Source organism: Bos mutus, chromosome 3 (assembly GCF_027580195.1).
Source record: "Bos mutus isolate GX-2022 chromosome 3, NWIPB_WYAK_1.1, whole genome shotgun sequence".
NCBI lineage: Eukaryota > Metazoa > Chordata > Mammalia > Artiodactyla > Bovidae > Bos > Bos mutus.
Window position 1 is genome coordinate 72,725,212 of NC_091619.1, and position 17,811 is coordinate 72,743,022.

The 17,811-nt window shown below is 35.0% G+C and overlaps 1 protein-coding gene across 1 annotated transcript in view; it reads left to right on the forward strand.

Annotated features, from left to right (window-relative positions):
• ANKRD13C (ankyrin repeat domain 13C) overlaps positions 1 to 17,811 on the forward strand; it is a 92,928-nt gene that overhangs the window by 41,076 nt on the left and 34,041 nt on the right. Inside the window, exons 4-7 of the mRNA XM_005898162.3 lie at positions 5,031 to 5,116; positions 6,281 to 6,326; positions 11,642 to 11,708; positions 16,967 to 17,111. Coding sequence (XP_005898224.1) covers positions 5,031 to 5,116; positions 6,281 to 6,326; positions 11,642 to 11,708; positions 16,967 to 17,111 — 344 coding nt within the window. The remainder of the gene's footprint in view (positions 1 to 5,030; positions 5,117 to 6,280; positions 6,327 to 11,641; positions 11,709 to 16,966; positions 17,112 to 17,811) is intronic.

Consider the following 17,811-nt stretch of genomic DNA (forward strand, 5'->3'; position numbering starts at 1 on the left):
GTGACATTTGTTGTAGCTAACTTTATTTTATTTCTCAATCACTGTTAATAAGATTCTTATAATCAGATCAGATCAGTCGCTCAGTCATGTCCGACTTTGTGACCCCATGAATTGCAGCATGCCAGGCCTCCCTGTCCATCACCAACTCCTGGAGTTCACTGAGACTCATGTCCATCGAGTCAGTGATGCCATCCAGCCATCTCATCCTCTGTCGTCCCCTTCTCCTCCTGCCCCCAATCCCTCCCAGTGTCAGAGTCTTTTCCAATGAGTCAACTCTTTGCATGAGGTGGCCAAAGTACTGGAGTTTCAGCTTTAGCATCATTCCTTCCAAAGAAATCCCAGGGCTGATCTCCTTCAGAATGGACTGGTTGGATCTCCTTGCAGTCCAAGGGACTCTCAAGAGTCTTCTCCAACACCACAGTTCAAAAGCATCAATTCTTCGGTGCTCAGCCTTCTTCACAGTCCAACTTTCACATCCATACATGCCCACAGGAAAAACCATAGCCTTGACTAGATGAACCTTTGCTGGCAAAGTAATGTCTCTGCTTTTGAATATGCTATCTAGGTTGGTCATAACTTTCCTTCTAAGGAGTAAGCGTCTTTGAATTTCATGGCTGCAGTCACCATCTGCAGTGATTTTGGAGCCCAGAAAAATAAAGTCTGACACTATTTCCACTGTTTCCCCATCTATTTCCCATGAAGTGGTGGGACCGGATGCCATGATCTTCGTTTTCTGAATGTTGAGCTTTAAGCCAACTTTTTCACTCTCCACTTTCACTTTCATCAAGAGGCTTTTGAGTTCCTCTTTACTTTCTGCCATAAGGGTGGTGTCATCTGCATATCTGAGGTTATTGATATTTCTCCCGGCAATCTTGATTCCAGCTTGTGTTTCTTCCAGCCCAGCGTTTCTCATGATGTACTCTGCATATAAGTTAAATAAACAGGGTGACAATATACAGCCTTGATGTACTCTTTTTCCTATTTGGAACCAGTCTGTTGTTCCATGTCCAGTTCTAACTGTTGCTTCCTGACCTGCATAAAAATTTCTCAAGAGGCAGATCAGGTGGTCTGGTATTCCCATCTCTTTCAGAATTTTCCACAGTTTATTGTGATCCACACAGTCAAAGGCTTTGGCATAGTCAATAAAGCAGAAATAGTTGTTTTTCTGGAACTCTCTTGCTTTTTTCATGATCCAGTCGATGTTGGCAATTTGATCACTGGTTCCTCTGCCTTTTCTAAAACCAGCTTGAACATCAGGAAGTTCACTGTTGACATATTGCTGAAGCCTGGCTTGGAGAATTTTGAGCATTACTTTACTAGCATGTGAGATGAGTGCAATTGTGCAGTAGTTTGAGCACTCTTTGGCATTGCCTTTCTTTGGGATTGGAATGAAAACTGACCTCTTCCAGTCCTGTGGCCGATGCTGAGTTTTCCACATTTGCTGGCATATTGAGTACAGCACTTTCACAGCATCATCTTTCAGGATTTGGAATAGTTCAACTGGAATTCCATGACCTCCACTAGCTTTGTTCGTAGTGATGCTTTCTAAGGCCCACTTGACTTCACGTTCCAGGATGTCTGGCTCTAGGTGAGTGATCACACCATCGTGATTATCTGGGTCGTGAAGATCTTTTTTGTACAGTTCTTCTGTGTATTCTTGCCATCTCTTCTTAATATTTTCTGCTTCTGTTAGGTCCATACCATTTCTGTCCTTTATCGAGCTCATCTTTGCATGAAATGTTCCTTTGGTATCTCTGATTTTCTTGAAGAGATCCCTAGTCTTTCCCATTCTGTTGTTTTCCTCTATTTCTTTGCATTGATCGCTGAAGAAGGCGTTCTTATCTCTTCTTGCTATTCTTTGGAACTCTGCATTCACATGCTTATATCTTTCCTTTTTTCCTTTGCTTTTTGCTTCTCTTCTTTTCACAGCTATTTGTAAGGCCTCCCCAGACAGCCATTTTGCTTTTTTGCATTTCTTTTCTATGGGAATGGTCTTGATCCCTGTCTCTGTACAATGTCATGAACCTCATTCCATAGTTCATCAGGTACTCTATCTGTCAGATCTAGGCCCTTAAATCTATTTCTCACTTCCACTGTATAATCATAAGGGATTTGATTTAGGTCATACCTGAATGGTCTAGTGGTTTTCCCTACTTTCTTCAATTGAAGTCTGAATTTGGCAATAAGGAGTTCATGGTCTGAGCCACAGTCAGCCCCTGGTCTTGTTTTTGCTGACTGTATAGAGCTTCTCCATCTTTGGCTGCAAAGGATATAATCAATCTGATTTCGGTGTTGACCATCTGGTGATGTCCATGTGTAGAGTCTTCTCTTGTGTTGTTGGATGAGGGTGTTTGTTATGACCAGTGCATTTTCTTGGCAAAACTCTGTCAGTCTTTGCCCTGCTTCATTCCATATTCCAAGGCCAAATTTGCCTGTTACTCCATGTGTTTCTTGACTTCCTACTTTGCATTCCAGTCCACTATAATGAAAAGGACATCTTTTTTGGGTGTTAGTTCTAAAAGGTCTTGTAGGTCTTCATAGAACCGTTCAGCTTCAACTTCTTCAGCGTTACTGGTTGGGGCATAGACTTGGATTACTGTGATATTGAATGGTTTGCCTTGGAAAAGAACAGAGATCATTCTGTCGTTTTTGAGATTGCATCCAAGTACTGCATTTTGGACTCTTTTGTTGACCATCATGGCCACTCCATTTCTTCTGAGGGATTTCTGCCTGCAGTAGTAGATAAAATGGTCATCTGAGTTAAATTGACTCCCCCATATATGCTAATAATTTTATCTGATTGTGTTCTGAGTGTGTCTATAAGTTGATGTTATATTTTAATGTGAAATCTCATAGAACAGGAATCTTTTTGCACACATCACTATGTTATATGTAGTTGCTGTCACTACATTTTTAATAATATTTGGTGATTTAAATAATTTTCTATGTATTGAAGATCTTCAGTCAGTTATATTTAGTTGATGGAAACCATATGGTTTCTGCTTTTAATTAAGATGCCTTTTCTTTTAGGAAATTAATTATTTTTGTTCTTTATGTGAACAGCAGTCTTTTTTAATCTGAAGTAAAGGTAGATTGAATAAACATTTATTAAACTATTTGCATTTATAGTGGAGAAGAATTATAGAAAGAATTCTATACTTAGATAATATAGTTTTGGTATTAAATTATAACAAACATGAAGGTTAGTTGGAGTCATATAAATTTGAATCTTTAAAGAATCCTAATTTATCTAGGTAATTGGTCCTTAGACTGTTTGGATTTTATAGACCAGAAAAGAATTTTATTTGAGGATTGAATGTAGGTAGCTGAAGTTTTCATTTTAGCATCAGTTTAGTTCACTCACTCAGTCATGTCCAACATTTTGTGACCTCATGAACCACAGCATGCCAGGCCTACCTATCCATCACCAACTCCTGAAGTTTACCCAAACCCATGTCCATTGAGTCAGTGATGCCATCCAACCATCTCATCCTCTGTCATCCCCTTCTCCTCCTGCCCTCAATCTTTCCCAGCGTCAGGGTCTTTTCAAATGAGTCAGCTCTTCGCCATTAGGTGGCCAAAGTATTGGAGTTTCAGCTTCAACATCAGTCCTTCCAATGAACACCCAGGACTGATCTCCTTTAGGATAGACTGGTTGGATCTCCTTGCAGTCCAAGGGCCTCTCAGAGAGTCTTCTCCAACACCATAGTTCAAAAGCATCAATTCTTCAGTCCTCAGCTTTCTTTATAGTCCAACTCTCACATCCATACCTGACTACTGGAAAAACCATAGCGTTGACTAGACGGAACTTTGTCAACAAAGTAATGTCTCTGCTTTCTAATATGCTGTCTAGGTTGTTCATAACTTTCCTTCCAAGGAGTAAGTGTCTTTTAATTTCATGGCTGCAGTCATCATCTGCAGTTATTTTGGAGCCCCCCAAAATAAAGTCAGCCACTATTCCCACTGTTTCCCCATCTATTTCCCATGAAGTGATGGGACCTGCTGCCATGATCTTCGTTTTCTGAATGTTGAGCTTTAAGCCAAGTTTTTCACTCCCTTTCACCATGTATTGATATATACATTCTCCACCCCACTAATACATTTTTTATCTTACTTTATTCAAAGCTAATATTTTCTCTTATTTCAGTAAATGTGAGAGATTGATTGAGTTTGCTGGTATATTTTAGACCTTCATTCTAATAAACAAAACTTCTATTTACCTAATTGCAGGCACAGTAGTAAGCAGTTTATATTGAGCCTCTATAGTAACTCTTTGTAGTAGATTTTACTTGAGATTTACTATAGATTTTAATGTAGAGTTATTTTTACTTGACAAATGAAAAAAAGAAAATGAAGTTTAGGAAAATTAATTAAGTGTTCCATATTGACACAGCTAATAAGTAGTAAAGCTGTGGTTTGGACTTAAGCGATTTGTCTTAATATCTGTTAACTATTGAGAAGACACTGTGGAGAGTTTCAGGGTTTTTTTTTAAGAGTCTGAAGTTCTTTTTACAGATAGAATAGGATTTGTTTTAGTATTTTTTATGCTATGTTGGTAGTATGTGAGAGAAAGTACAGTCTCAAGTAGAAGAAGAACAGATGCAACTGATAACATTTTGTAGATAATTACATTAAAAAAAAATACCTAGTATGATTTTTGAGATTTCCTGTCTTTGAGATCATCATTTAGACAACTGTTAACAACAGGACACTGCATCATCTGACTGCGGTTGGTAATCTTGACTCAGTCAGATGAAGCCTTACTGATGATTAAAAACCACCAAAGCTAGTATGACTGTAGGTTGATGTTGAGGTATCTCCTTTCAGGTTTTCTTGAGGATCATAACAGCTTTGCCAAAGGTATTTTCTAACATATTCACAATATCTGTATTATTTCTGTGTGTAATAAGCCAGTGGTGTTTCTTAGCATGGTGACATTTTTTTTCACATTTTTTTTTTAGATATAATTAGCAGTCTAACCTGGTAAAATTCATTTTAAATTAAAAATTTTTTTAAAATTTAAATTTTAGTTACAGCTCTTTTAAGGAAGCTTAAGCAGCAATCCAGGGAAAGTGTTGAAGAAAAACGACCTCGATTATTAAAAGCCCTGAAAGAGGTAAGCTCAATTTCTTGACTGATTTTGTATCTAAACTGTAATTGAAAGTGTACTCTTATGCATTTTAAAAATGCAGTTTAATTTTTTGCTAATTATTAAGGGTCAAGAAATAGTAAAAATCCTGCTTTAATTAAGCAATAATGACATTAAAAAATACTGATTATAGTGTGTAATCTTATAGGAAGCATTATTTGCTTTGAACTTAGAAGGTAGATAAAGAATTATTGCTCTCAATAAATTAGGTAACAGCTCTAAGAAAAAAGAAGGTAAGTGATAATTAATCGAAGTAATTTTCCTTTGTTCTTTGGATTCAAAAGTTTTCTATGAGCAGAAGCTGCTACTGCTAGTAGGGCCAGTTTGCATTTTCTGTTTGTAACAAAACTGTTTATCTATCCTACTTCATGATGGTACAGCTGGGTGTAGTGGTACAGACAGGGAGAGAGGTTTGTTTTCTGTTATTTTTTTCTCTTTATTTTGGATGCTTGAAAAAGCTGTGGGAGAAAGACCTATGAGTATGTCTTCTTTTAGGTATGCTATTTTTTGAAATCTCAAGGGATAAAATTTTTTGAGACTATTTGATTAATAGTTCCTTGAACAGTTATAGTTTTTGTTGTTTAACTTCTAATTTAAGAAATAAAAACATTGTCTATAGATAATATGATGACAGATTATTTCAGATTTCAAAAACTTGTGTTATCACTTTATGGAAAAAAGTTTCTGTTGCAGTGAATGATTTTATTAGATCATTATGAGCCTACACAATAATCATTTTGGAAGTTTTTTTTTATAACACTTCTAAAGTTATTAACTATTTTCACAATACTACTCATTTTGTTTTGGTTACACTGAGAAGTAGAATATTTATTGATGCAAATTTAAATGCCTATCAGTTTTATGTGATTAAAACGTTCTTGTAAAATCTAAAGCGGTATGTATTTTCCTTTGTGGATAAGTGTAGTAATGTCTGCTATTGTAATATTATTTTAAGTAATAAGCATATATATATATTTTGGTTCTTTCTCCAACCCCATAATTGAAATTATTTCCTATTTCTGTCTATAGATCTTTAATGATAACAGATTTTTTTAAAGCAAAATGTTAAGCAGGTATAAGAGCTGTTAACTAAGGTATGCATTTACTAATTATACATATTTCATTTCTCAGCTAGGTGACTTTTATCTCGAACTTCACTGGGATTTTCAAAGCTGGGGTAAGAATGTGCTATGTTTTACTGTAAAATATGTAGGTATGCAAAAATGCAAGTGTAAAAATAACTATTAAATAGAAATGTTAAAATAACCAATACTTGCTGTAAGGAAATTTAAATATTTTTCATCATGTTGAATATAATGGTTATAAAGCCCTGTGTGTGTGTGAGTTGCTCAGTTCTGTCCGACTCTTTGAGACCCCATGGTCTGTAGCTTGCTAGGCTCCACCGTCCATGGAATTCTCCAGGCAAGAATACTGGAGTGGGTTGCTATTCCCTTCTCCAGTCAGTGGATCTTCCCAACCCAGGGATTGAACCCAGGTCTCCCACAGTGCAGGCAGATTGTTTACCGTCTGAGCCACCTGGGAAGCCCATAAAGCCCTATAGTAATATTTAATTATCCCAACATGATTAGTAACTTCCATAATTATTTTTTTAAGGTAAAAAATTGTCTTATTTAAAAACAAAATGCTGGTTAAAATATAATAATTTAGTGTAAGGAATTTTCAGAGAGAAGAGAAGAATAACTATGGGATTATTAGGTTACTGAATTTGGGGAAATTCGACATATAGTATTTAGATACCTAAATGTGAAGAATTTGGTTAATATTAATTGATTTTGTATATTTTGTCATCTGTCAATCACTTTCACTGCTTTTATTGCCACTGTCTTAACACACTGTTTGGTTGCACACCATTCCACTTATTTATAAAAGATGTTAATTCCTAGATACTTTACAGTCATTTTTGATTTACCTCAGTAAGGTAAGTTTTCTCTTTTCCTCATTTTAAACATGAGTCTACTTAGGAAACTTTTGTGTCCAAATAGGAAGTTTGATCCTAGTGACCTATACTTTACTAAATAAATAACTATCCAAACAACTGACTTTTGGGTTAAACATTTTTTAATGTAATCTATATATAAATTGGATATAGTGTGCTTATGTGTTTTTTAAAAGCATCTGAATTAATCTTTATGGTATAAACATTTGAATGCTTATTATCACCAAAATAATCATAAAGATAAATCATAAAATAATCATAACAATAAATCAGATATTGACAGAGACCACTCTAGAGATGACTACTAATGTTTCATATGAGTATTTTCAACTCTCTTCAATGCTTATGAACATGTGTTTGTACACACATATAAATATAAATTTATATGTGTATATATAGCCTCAGCATTAGTTTTTTAAATGAAATCATACAATTATTATGCATTTTGTCATTTTTACTTAATCTATCATAAATATCTAACATTTTAGTTCATGAAGAAGTACTTCCTTTTTAAAAAAAAACAGTATAATACTTTATGAGATGGGTGATTAAGATGTTTCTGGTTTGTTTAATCTCTAAATAAGAAATTTAATCCCTAAATATAATCAGTTACAACTTTAGATCATGAGGCTAGTTTTGGCTCCATCAAAAATCACACCTGTGGGAGTTCCCTGGTGGTCTAGTGGTTAGGGTTCTGGGCTTTCATTCCTGTTGTAGGTGGTGTTGTTTAGTCACTAAGTCCCATCTGACTCTCTTTGTGATCTCATGGACTATAGTCCACTAGGATCCTCTGTCCATGGAATTCTCCAGGCAAGAATACTGGAGTGGGTTGCCATTTCCTTTTCCAGGGGATCTTCCTGACCTAGAGGTCGAACTCTGTTGCCGGCATTGTAAGTGGACTCTTTACCACTGACTCTGGCCCAGGTTCAATCCCTTGTGGAGAACTGAGATCCCATGAGTGCCGTGGTGTGGCCAAAAAAACTCACCCAAGATTTTCTTAACTCTGATAATGCTTTATGCGCTATCATTTAGAAGTACCAGTGTCCTAGAATACCAAAAGAAAAAGAGATGTAATAGCATTGTGTAATAAAAGAGCTCCAAGTTAGATTGGTCTAAAGTCTGGATACTATTTTTTCACTGTTTTTTTTTCTATCTATAAAGACCCCAGTCATTCTTGGTGATCCTTGAGTATACTGGCTCTTTAATTGACTGTTTGAGTAACTGTTGTTTTGAATTCTAAAATTGTAACTTTATCTTGCTGAGCAAAATATTCTAAAATATTTTAAAACTGACATTTCAATTACATGAACAAATTGAAATGGATATAATTACTCCTGAAATTGCGCATATTATCTGTAGTTGTAAACACATTGTAACTGTTGCATAATCAAGTTTATTATGTAACCACTGAGGTACTGTTTAAAGTATTGCTTCTGGGACTTCCTTGGTGGTCCAGTGGTTAAGACTCTGAGCTGGGGGCACTGGGTTCAGTCCCTGATTGGAGAACAGAGATCCCACATGACAAGGGCAAAATATAATAACAATTCTTTTTGAAAAAATGTATTGCTTCTCTGAGAACTTGACTTTGACACAAGAAAGTTAGCACATCTGATTCATTGTTGATAAAGGTTTTTACTGATTTCATGTCACATTATTAGCACCTGATGGTTGGATGTCATCTATCATTCTAAAAACTAAACTCACTGGCTAGATTTAGTTTATATGCTTTGGATTAAAAAACATTGGATAATCTCTGATATAAGATTTGATTATCAAGCTTTTTCCTAGAGTTTAGGCATGCTTCCTCCCTTGTGAAAGCCCCTGATATAAAAAAAAAAAAAAAAGAAAAAGGCTCCCAGAAATAAGGGCAAGTTAAGAAATACTGAGATCCAGGGGTAAGTTTAGTTTAGTGGTAGCGGAGCACAAAAACTGCACTCTTTCTCCTTCAGTATTTGGCTGAAAATAGCCTCAGACTTGGTTAATAGCAAGTCTGAAGGCAGCTAAATTATTCCAGAGTGAGTTTTTAGGTATAGAAAAGCCTTAAAATGGAATCAGAAGTACTGGCTTCTGTTTGCAATGGAAAGTCACATATTTTTCCTGAGCTTGGGTTTTTTCATTTTAAAAGTGAGAGTAAGAATAAACACCCCACCTATTTTCAAGTCTTTGTTTTGGTGTAGATGAAATGAAATCATGTTTTTGAAGGAAACACTTTAGATGCTGTAAAGTGTTAAATAATTTATAGTATTATAATCACTACAAACTTAACATTATGTGTATGGCATGTTTCAACAGAAAAACTAATAGTTTTTTTCTTTATCTCATAATCTACAGAATATCTGTCCTGTTTTTAGGACTTTTTTTTTTTTTTTTTGCATTTTATAGATGGAAAACATCAGGCCTAAGCTCTTCTTAAAATCAGGGAATAAGTGATAGCAAAGCCAGAATGAAAACTTAGAGATTATCCATTTTTCAGTTCAGTGGATTATACTGCCTTTGGAGTACTGTGTTAGACTCTTTTTTGTGTGTGTGTTAGACTCTTAGATAAAGTTGAAATAACTTAAGATATAGAGAGCCTAATTGTTCAATTTACATGGGGGAAGAAAAAGTCATCACAAAATTGGGAAAATGCAAATTGCTCTATTTTTGGAATGCATTGAAATCTTTTTTTTCATCTATGATATACCTTCTTCTTTTTTTTTTTAACTTTTACTTTTCAATCTTCAAATTCTTTTTTTCTCTACATTCCCCCTTTCTTCCTTTTCTGATAAGTGGATATTGGTGTGTGATTCTGAATTTTGCTTTTGTAGTTTACCATACTACATTACAAGATGTAATAAATTTAAATTAAGTTAGAGTGCTGGCTTATTGTAATCATCTTTTTCTTACTATATCAAATATGTAAGAACAGAAAAAGTAGATCTCAATTAATAAGAAAGAGGAGCTTTGATCATTTATATAGATTTATGCCATTACTGGAGAAGGAAATGGCAACCCACTCTAGTATTCCTACCTGGAGAATCCCATGGACAGAGAAGCCTGGCAGGCTACAGTCCATGGGGTCGTAGAGTTGGACACGACTGAGCGACTTAGCACGTACATGCATATACCGTTATTACTCTTCTTAACTTCTGTTGTTTCATATAAGGAAGAATTTGATTGGAAAATGATTTCTTATGTTCTTTGACCAGGGTAACTTTTAGTTGATACTCCCTCTGGGCTGTAAACTTTTCTTATTTTCATAAAATAAAAAGTCTAGAAAACTGTCTTTAATGATGTAATCATTTTAGATTGAATAACCTCTAAAGAATTAAAAAACTTTTAATGTTAATTAGAAAATATTTAAAAATTTAGAAAACTTTTGAAAAAGTTAACTAAAAACCTAGCCTTTAGTTTTCTCTAGGGTCTTTTCTTTCTAACCAGGTTGATTTTTATCACCCATTTTTAAAACACTCGAGTTTTATAAAATGTACGTGTAATACATCTTACACAGATAAACACACACACATACATACACCTGTACATGTGATGAGATCTTTAATTTCAAGAATTTTGAGTTTCACATTCTTTTCTTTTTTTGGTATATGGTAGTTTAATTATTTAGCCTGTTGTGTAGATTTATTTGTCTACAGAATAACTCATCTTTCTTCAAAATATAGCAGATAATGAATAATAAAAAACTATAAGAATATAGCTTATGATATGAATGTGAGCAACACTGGAATGTAGAAATGTATAAGTCAATAGTATGATTGCATTTTAAGAATTTTAAAACTAATGTACATTGAGCTTATTGAATAATCAATATATTTAGGATTCAAACTCAAATTCAACTAGCTCTAAAAATGTATTTTTTATTACACATATTACTTTTCTGGTATTTTATGCAGTTATATATAAAGAATTAGATGGGATCCAGGTTTGTCTGGTGACCCCTTCAGGAGGGTTTAATTACCAAAAGGCCTTGTTTTCTCACTAACAGTAACATCTTGCAATATGTACCAAGAATGGCATTGCATCAGTTCTGATACTCTTATTTGTATTTGGTGGTGGGTAGTGGTGATGGTAATTACAATTAAATCCGAGAAGGCAATGGCACCCCACTCCAGTACTCTTGCCTAGAAAATTCCATGGACGGAGGAGCCTGGTAGGCTGCAGTCCATGGGGTTGCTAAGAGTCGGACATGACTGAGCGACTTCACTTTCACTTTTCACTTTCATGCATTGGAGAAGGAAATGGCAGCGCACTCCAGTGTTCTTGCCTGGAGAATCCTAGGGACGGGGGAGCCTTGTGGGCTGCCATCTATGGGGTCGCACAGAATCGGACACGACTGAAGTGACTTAGCAGCAGTAGATATTTGAAGTTGCTCAAAATTGCTTTGTGTATTATTTTTCAGTGGAAAAATACTATTTTAAAGGAAATTATGACAACTTTTATAAAATGGTAAAATGTTACAGTACTGTTCTTCTAATTAAAAAATTTATAATGTCTCAGAACTTTGGGTGGTTATTTTTCACCTTTTCTTTTTACAAATACAGTGCCTTTACTTTCCCGAATTCTGCCTTCTGATGCATGTAAAATATACAAGCAAGGTATCAATATCAGGTAAGGTGATTTGATTTTTCTCTGAGTAACAGATAACTGAGATTTAGAGGAAGCTTTTCTTTCTGTAGTAAAAGCTTATACATGGATGTAGTATTTTATAACTTAAACATGTCTTAATATATTCACAATGTTTTTTCTCCTTTGAGGTACTAGAGATAAGAAACCAAAGGCATAAAATCTTGACTAAAACAAAGGTATTATTGTTCAACTACATACTATCTAGAATGCAAGTAGAATGAAGATCATGATACAATACCAAGAAGATTTAGGATGGTCATGCCCCTCTTCCTAGCTTTTTAGGGAATAAGGAACACATAAGGAGGACCCAACTCTTGTCCTTTTTTACTGCATCCCTTTCCTACTGTTCCCTCCCCTATCTACCCACCCATGCTTCTAGCCATTCATCTATCCACTCTAGTGAATATTTTTTAAGGCTAATTTTAATTTTCTTCTGTTTTCTTTTTAACTGATTGATATTTGGATCTCATGAAGAATCTATTTATTTTACTCATTTCAGAATTCTATCATTATTTCTTTATACTAATATAGGTATATTTATAAATGATCACTTCTTTGGTACTCAGCCTTCTTTATGGTCCAACTCTCACATCTGTGCATGACTACTAGAAAAACCGTAGCTTTGAGTAGATGGACCTGTGTTAACAAAGTGATATCTCTGCTTTTTAATACACTAAGTTTGCCATAGCTTTCCTCCAAGGAGCAAATGTCTTTTAATTTCATGGCTTCAGTCACGATCTGCAGTAATTTTGAAGCCCAAGAGAATAAAATCTGTTACTGCTTCCATTTTTTCCCCTTATGTTTGCCTTGAAGTGATGGGATGACCACATGGCAAGATCTTAGTTTTTTTTTTAATGTTGAGAGTCCCTTGAATAGCAAGGAGATCAAACCAGTCAATCCTAAAGGAAATCAGCCCTGAACATTCGTTGGAAGGACTGATTCTGAAGTTGAAGCTCCAATACTTTGTACCTGATGCAAAGAGCTGAGTCATTGGAAAAGACCCTCATGCTCAGAAAGATTGAAGGCAAAAGGAGAAGTGGGTGGCAGAGGATGAGGTGGTTAGTTAGTATCACTGATGGAATGGACATGAAGTGGAGCAAATTCTGGGAGATAGTGGAGGACAGAGGTGTCTTGTGTGCTGCAGTCCGTGGTGTTGCAGAGTTGGACACAACTTAGCATTGAACAACAAATTATATAAATGATACCTATTTAAGCTATTTAGAATGCTAGTGAATATGCCAACTGTTTTTTTAACTGGCCGTACTGTGCGGCTTATGGGATTTTAGTTCCCCAACCAGGGATCAAACTTGGGCCCTGAGCAGTAAGAGTGTAGAGCCTAACCACTAGACTGCCAGGAAGTGTATTCATATTTGTACATTTATATATGTATACATATAATTTATATGCCTATGTTTATAAAAATTCACAATATTAATTTGAGTATTGTCTAGAACTAGAGATGTCTTAAAAAGTTATATAAACTCTTCATTTTATAGATTAGAAAGTTCAGAAAGGTGAAGTGATTTTTATGAGCATATTACAAATTAATGCTGAGCCAGGACCTCTCTGACTTACTGTCTTCTTATCATGTGACTTCTTATCATGTCACAAGACAGAAATTTAAAGAAAATCAACTGTTTATGAGATTAATTATTAAGTATGATGAATTATAATGAAGAGATAACCTTTAGTTGGAAGTAAGTTCTAGGATAATTATTCTCAAACAAAATTCTCTTGGTTTAGGTAGAGTTTTCTGTGTTTTTGTTTTTTAAAAATAACCTCCTCAGATCTTGCTCATCATGAACGTTCTCATGCACATTCAATTCATGGTTATTACAGAAACCTTGGAAAACACAGTAAAGTATGGGTGAAAAACTATGAAAGGATTTGTTAATGATGTAGATTTAATTCAGTATTCTATTGTTAGCAATATATTATGAATTTCAAAAAATTATTCATCAGTTAAAAAATTTTTAATATGGGTACTTGCCAAAGTTAGTAGATAACTTGGGAGAATAGTATTGTCTTCCATGTGCTGTGTTAAAGGTTAGTTTTAGTTCTGTTTGATTCTTAAATTTAGAAGAAAAGGAGCTTCTTTCTTTTAAAAAATTATTTCACATTTATATATACCTTTTAAAAGTAAATGACATGGTACATATTACATAATAAATATAGATGATAAAAAAACCCCACAAAATGGCTAAGATAGATGTATGACAATAAGAGAGAATAATTGTGTCAAAGAATGTAGCTTAAGGGGAGCTACTGTAATTTAGTAAGACACTGAAACCTGGGGCTTACTAGCAGGAAAGCTCTTTACTAAGGTTGAAGGAGTGATGGGTTCAAAATGCTGGTTATCAAAGTTAACTAGAGTAATGGAGAAGCTGCATTTTAGAATGTATGGTAAAGGTTTTTTTGCATAGACGAAGAATTAAAAGAAAAACCAGTTTGTTAACATTAAATAAAAACTTGCACATTTAAATGTCATGAGATAATTAGTTCTTTTAAACATCACTTCAAATGACTTTTACTTGTATCTCATGATAGCAGTGTTATTTATTTAAAGTATGGGAATTCCCTGGTGGTCAAGTAGTTAGGATTCCCATGCTTTCACTACCAAGATCACAGATTCCATCTCTGGTTGGGGAACTAAAATCCTGCAAGTTGTGTGGGCAAAAATCAACACAGTATCATCTTTGGTGTCTAGGAGAAATTAATATTTTAGTAGAAATAGTAATATGAACAACTTTATTGTTGAGAATACTAATAGATATTTTCACTACTAATAATTTTGAGGTAATATATAACCGTTGACCTAAATAATCTTTGCAAACTGTCTCATTTGAGCTCTTCCTATCTCAAGGATAGGCCCTATTTTCTTTTCACTGTTACTTGGGTAGTTATCAAGTTTTTATCTGTAAAAGAACATTTTCTATTTGAATCTTTGCATTTGTATAAAGAACTTTGTGTCCTTCATGGTGAATTACATGGTAAAAATTAGAAGTATTTAGGCTCATTAAGCTGAAAGCCAAGGACCAGTTGATACATTAAAATATCACCATGATATAAATTATATCATTATGAGGCATGTTTGATACAGCTTACTATGCCATCTAATATGTCTAATATATAAGTTGTATTAGTCTTTCAGTTGCAAATTATGAAAACACATATAAAATAAAAATTGACAATGACTGATCTTAGGTGTGGCTAGATTGAAGGGCTCAAATGTCGCCAATGTCAGTCTGTCTTTGTCTCTCTGTGCATCTCTCCTCTCACCCCCACCCCTTGCAGCCCACTACTATTCTCCCCCAGGATGGGCAAGAAGGGAGTGGAGGCAAAAGACTATTCTGGCCCATGTCTTCTTTTTTTGAGGGGTATAGAGTTCCCTGGTAGCTGAACCGTGGAGTCCAAATAGGCCACTCATATAAAATGATCTGTCCCCTTTTTGAGACTTCATTAGACCACATTAGCCCACATTAGAGGTAGGAGATAAGCCCCTTTTATTGGCATCGTTTTCTCTTGTGCCACATATACAAGCAACAACAGAATATGTTTAGTAGTACAAGCACCAACAGTGCAGTAGCAGGCCACTGTAAGTGGACCAGGGGCAAGAATTCAACCATAAAGCAGCAAGTCAAGTTCACTCCTACAGGAGCTGGTGCCTTGCTATTTTTTTAGGACTTCTTATTTGACTCTGAGGGCTGTATGTATTTTACATGGCTCAGAAAAGAGCTTCTTATACATAGGTTAATCATACTTCCCTATTCATCTCTGTTGTCCTAGTAAAATTATTAATAGTGTCACCTTCACTTTTAAAAGTTACTAGTTTGGGTGTTAAATTGTATGTAACCTTGGTTACTCTCTTGATGCAGCATGTGAAATATGTTCCATTTTTCAGCTTTTCCTATGAAGGGAAACTAGTAATGCCCACTCATTTGCCTTGTCTATGGTGAGAACGGAAAATCCTACAAAGTAATGAGTTCTTATATTGTGTTAGAAACTCAGTAGCCAGGGTGGACCTCTCACAAAGACTTAAAGAAATGTTCTTTTGGGTGTGATCAGCATTTCTTAACAGCTGTGTGAACCTATTTCTTAACTTAAGGACTGTGTTTTGAGCAGCCAGTCAGGTCCTGCTATGATGATCTGGAGACTACAAAGCCTTGGGCAAGATTGAAGCACATCAGGATACTTATAAAGTTTTCCACTCCATTATTCTCTCTAATTTCACCAAGTAGTGATTTATAGAATTTATTTGAGACCAACCCATTGGGTCGACCATGTCAGGTCTTGGTTACAGTGAACACAACAAACATACAGGTGTTTGAATACATGAATATTTGCCATAGGAAAGATCCATAATGTTTCGGGCTGTGGAGATGTTAGAAAAGAAAATGTTGGGAAAGAGAATGCTAATCTGAATCTGAGAAGTCAAGCAAAAAGGCCAAGAATTTGGAGTAAATTAAATGCTTTATTGAGTTGAAGGATGAAGCAAGGTTTAATACTGTATGATTAAGCATCAGCCTCGATGCAGCTCACAAGGACAAGACTGTGGACACACAGCCCTTAATCTAAGAATGTGGTCCGTGCATTGCTATACTCTTCAGGTATACAGCAGACCTTTGAACAACACTGGTTTGAACTACTTGGGCCTTCTTACACACAGATCTTTTTTCAATAAATACATATTATAGTATTACATGATCCAAGGTTGGTTGAACCTGAGAGCGTGGAAATGTACATATGGAGGGCCAACTGTAAAGTTACATATGGAGGGGATGGGAGTCAGTGTTCCAGACCCCTGTGGTTAAGGGTCAGCTGTACTCTGCTGAGCTAGCAACTTTGTCTTAAAGGGATCAAAAGATGTTAGACGGGTTTGCTTTCCTTTTCTGCCCTTCTTCCTTGAGGTAAATTTTATGGAGTAGCTATGGTAAGGGAAATAGAATGGGGTACAGGTTGAGAAATGCATCAGCAATGGGAAAACAACCTTTCTCCTGCTGGATTAATGAAGTTATATATTCAGGAAAATGAAATATAGGTAAAATTGAATATATATTTAAATATTCTTTTGGTGTTTTTTAATGAGATATTTTAAATTTAGCTCTTATATATAAGTTTGGCTTTGAAATATGGTATTAGCCTTTTGGTTTGAGTTCAGAAGGAACAAAGCTTATTTCATTAATATGAAGTTTTATTGAGATTTTATTTGTCAGAATTTCTCATCTGTCCATCTTTCACAGGCTTGACACTACTCTCATAGACTTTACTGACATGAAGTGCCAACGAGGGGATTTAAGCTTCATTTTCAATGGGGATGCGGCACCCTCTGAATCTTTTGTAGTATTAGACAATGAACAAAAAGTTTATCAGCGAATACACCATGAGGTGAGCATGTTGAGCAAATTCCTGTAAATGGGTTTAAAAAAAAAGTCTGTGTATGCAGCCAAGCCTCAGTGTAATTGTTTTGAAAGGCATAAGACATAATTGAAATGGTTTATTCCTAAAGTTTCCATTTTCTTACCTCTAGTTTTTTAAAAAAAAATTTTATCATCTTTTCTTTATCCTGACTAAACTATTGAGTCTGTTTGCTCATAATTCACTGATAATGTCCTGGTTAAATAAACTCTGAATTCTTGTAGTTCTCATTTATTGAGCTTGTTCTGGCCCTACTTTATTTTAGGGTTGTGAACCATCTCTGTTTCTGTAATATGAGCACCTCTTTTGGTTTTTTGTCTGTACTCTTTTACTTTTGCTAACTCTTTGGCTACCTTTCTTTTCTCTTTCTTTTCACTCTTAAAATGTAAAATTATATTCCTTCAAAACACCGTATCTCCATATTGGTTTTGTCTCTACAACCACCTTTGAAAAACCATGTGCACCATTATCTTGATCCATTGTTCCCTGAAAGCTCCTTGCCCTGCTATAAACCAAAGAAACAGCTTTTATAGTATCTATATATATCATTGATAGCACTACAGATGTTCTTAGATCAACATTTTGTTTTATCACTGTTGCTTTTATTTTGTTTTTATTTTTATTTTATGCAGGCACACATAGTTGATAACAGCAAGATTCTTTTTTTTTT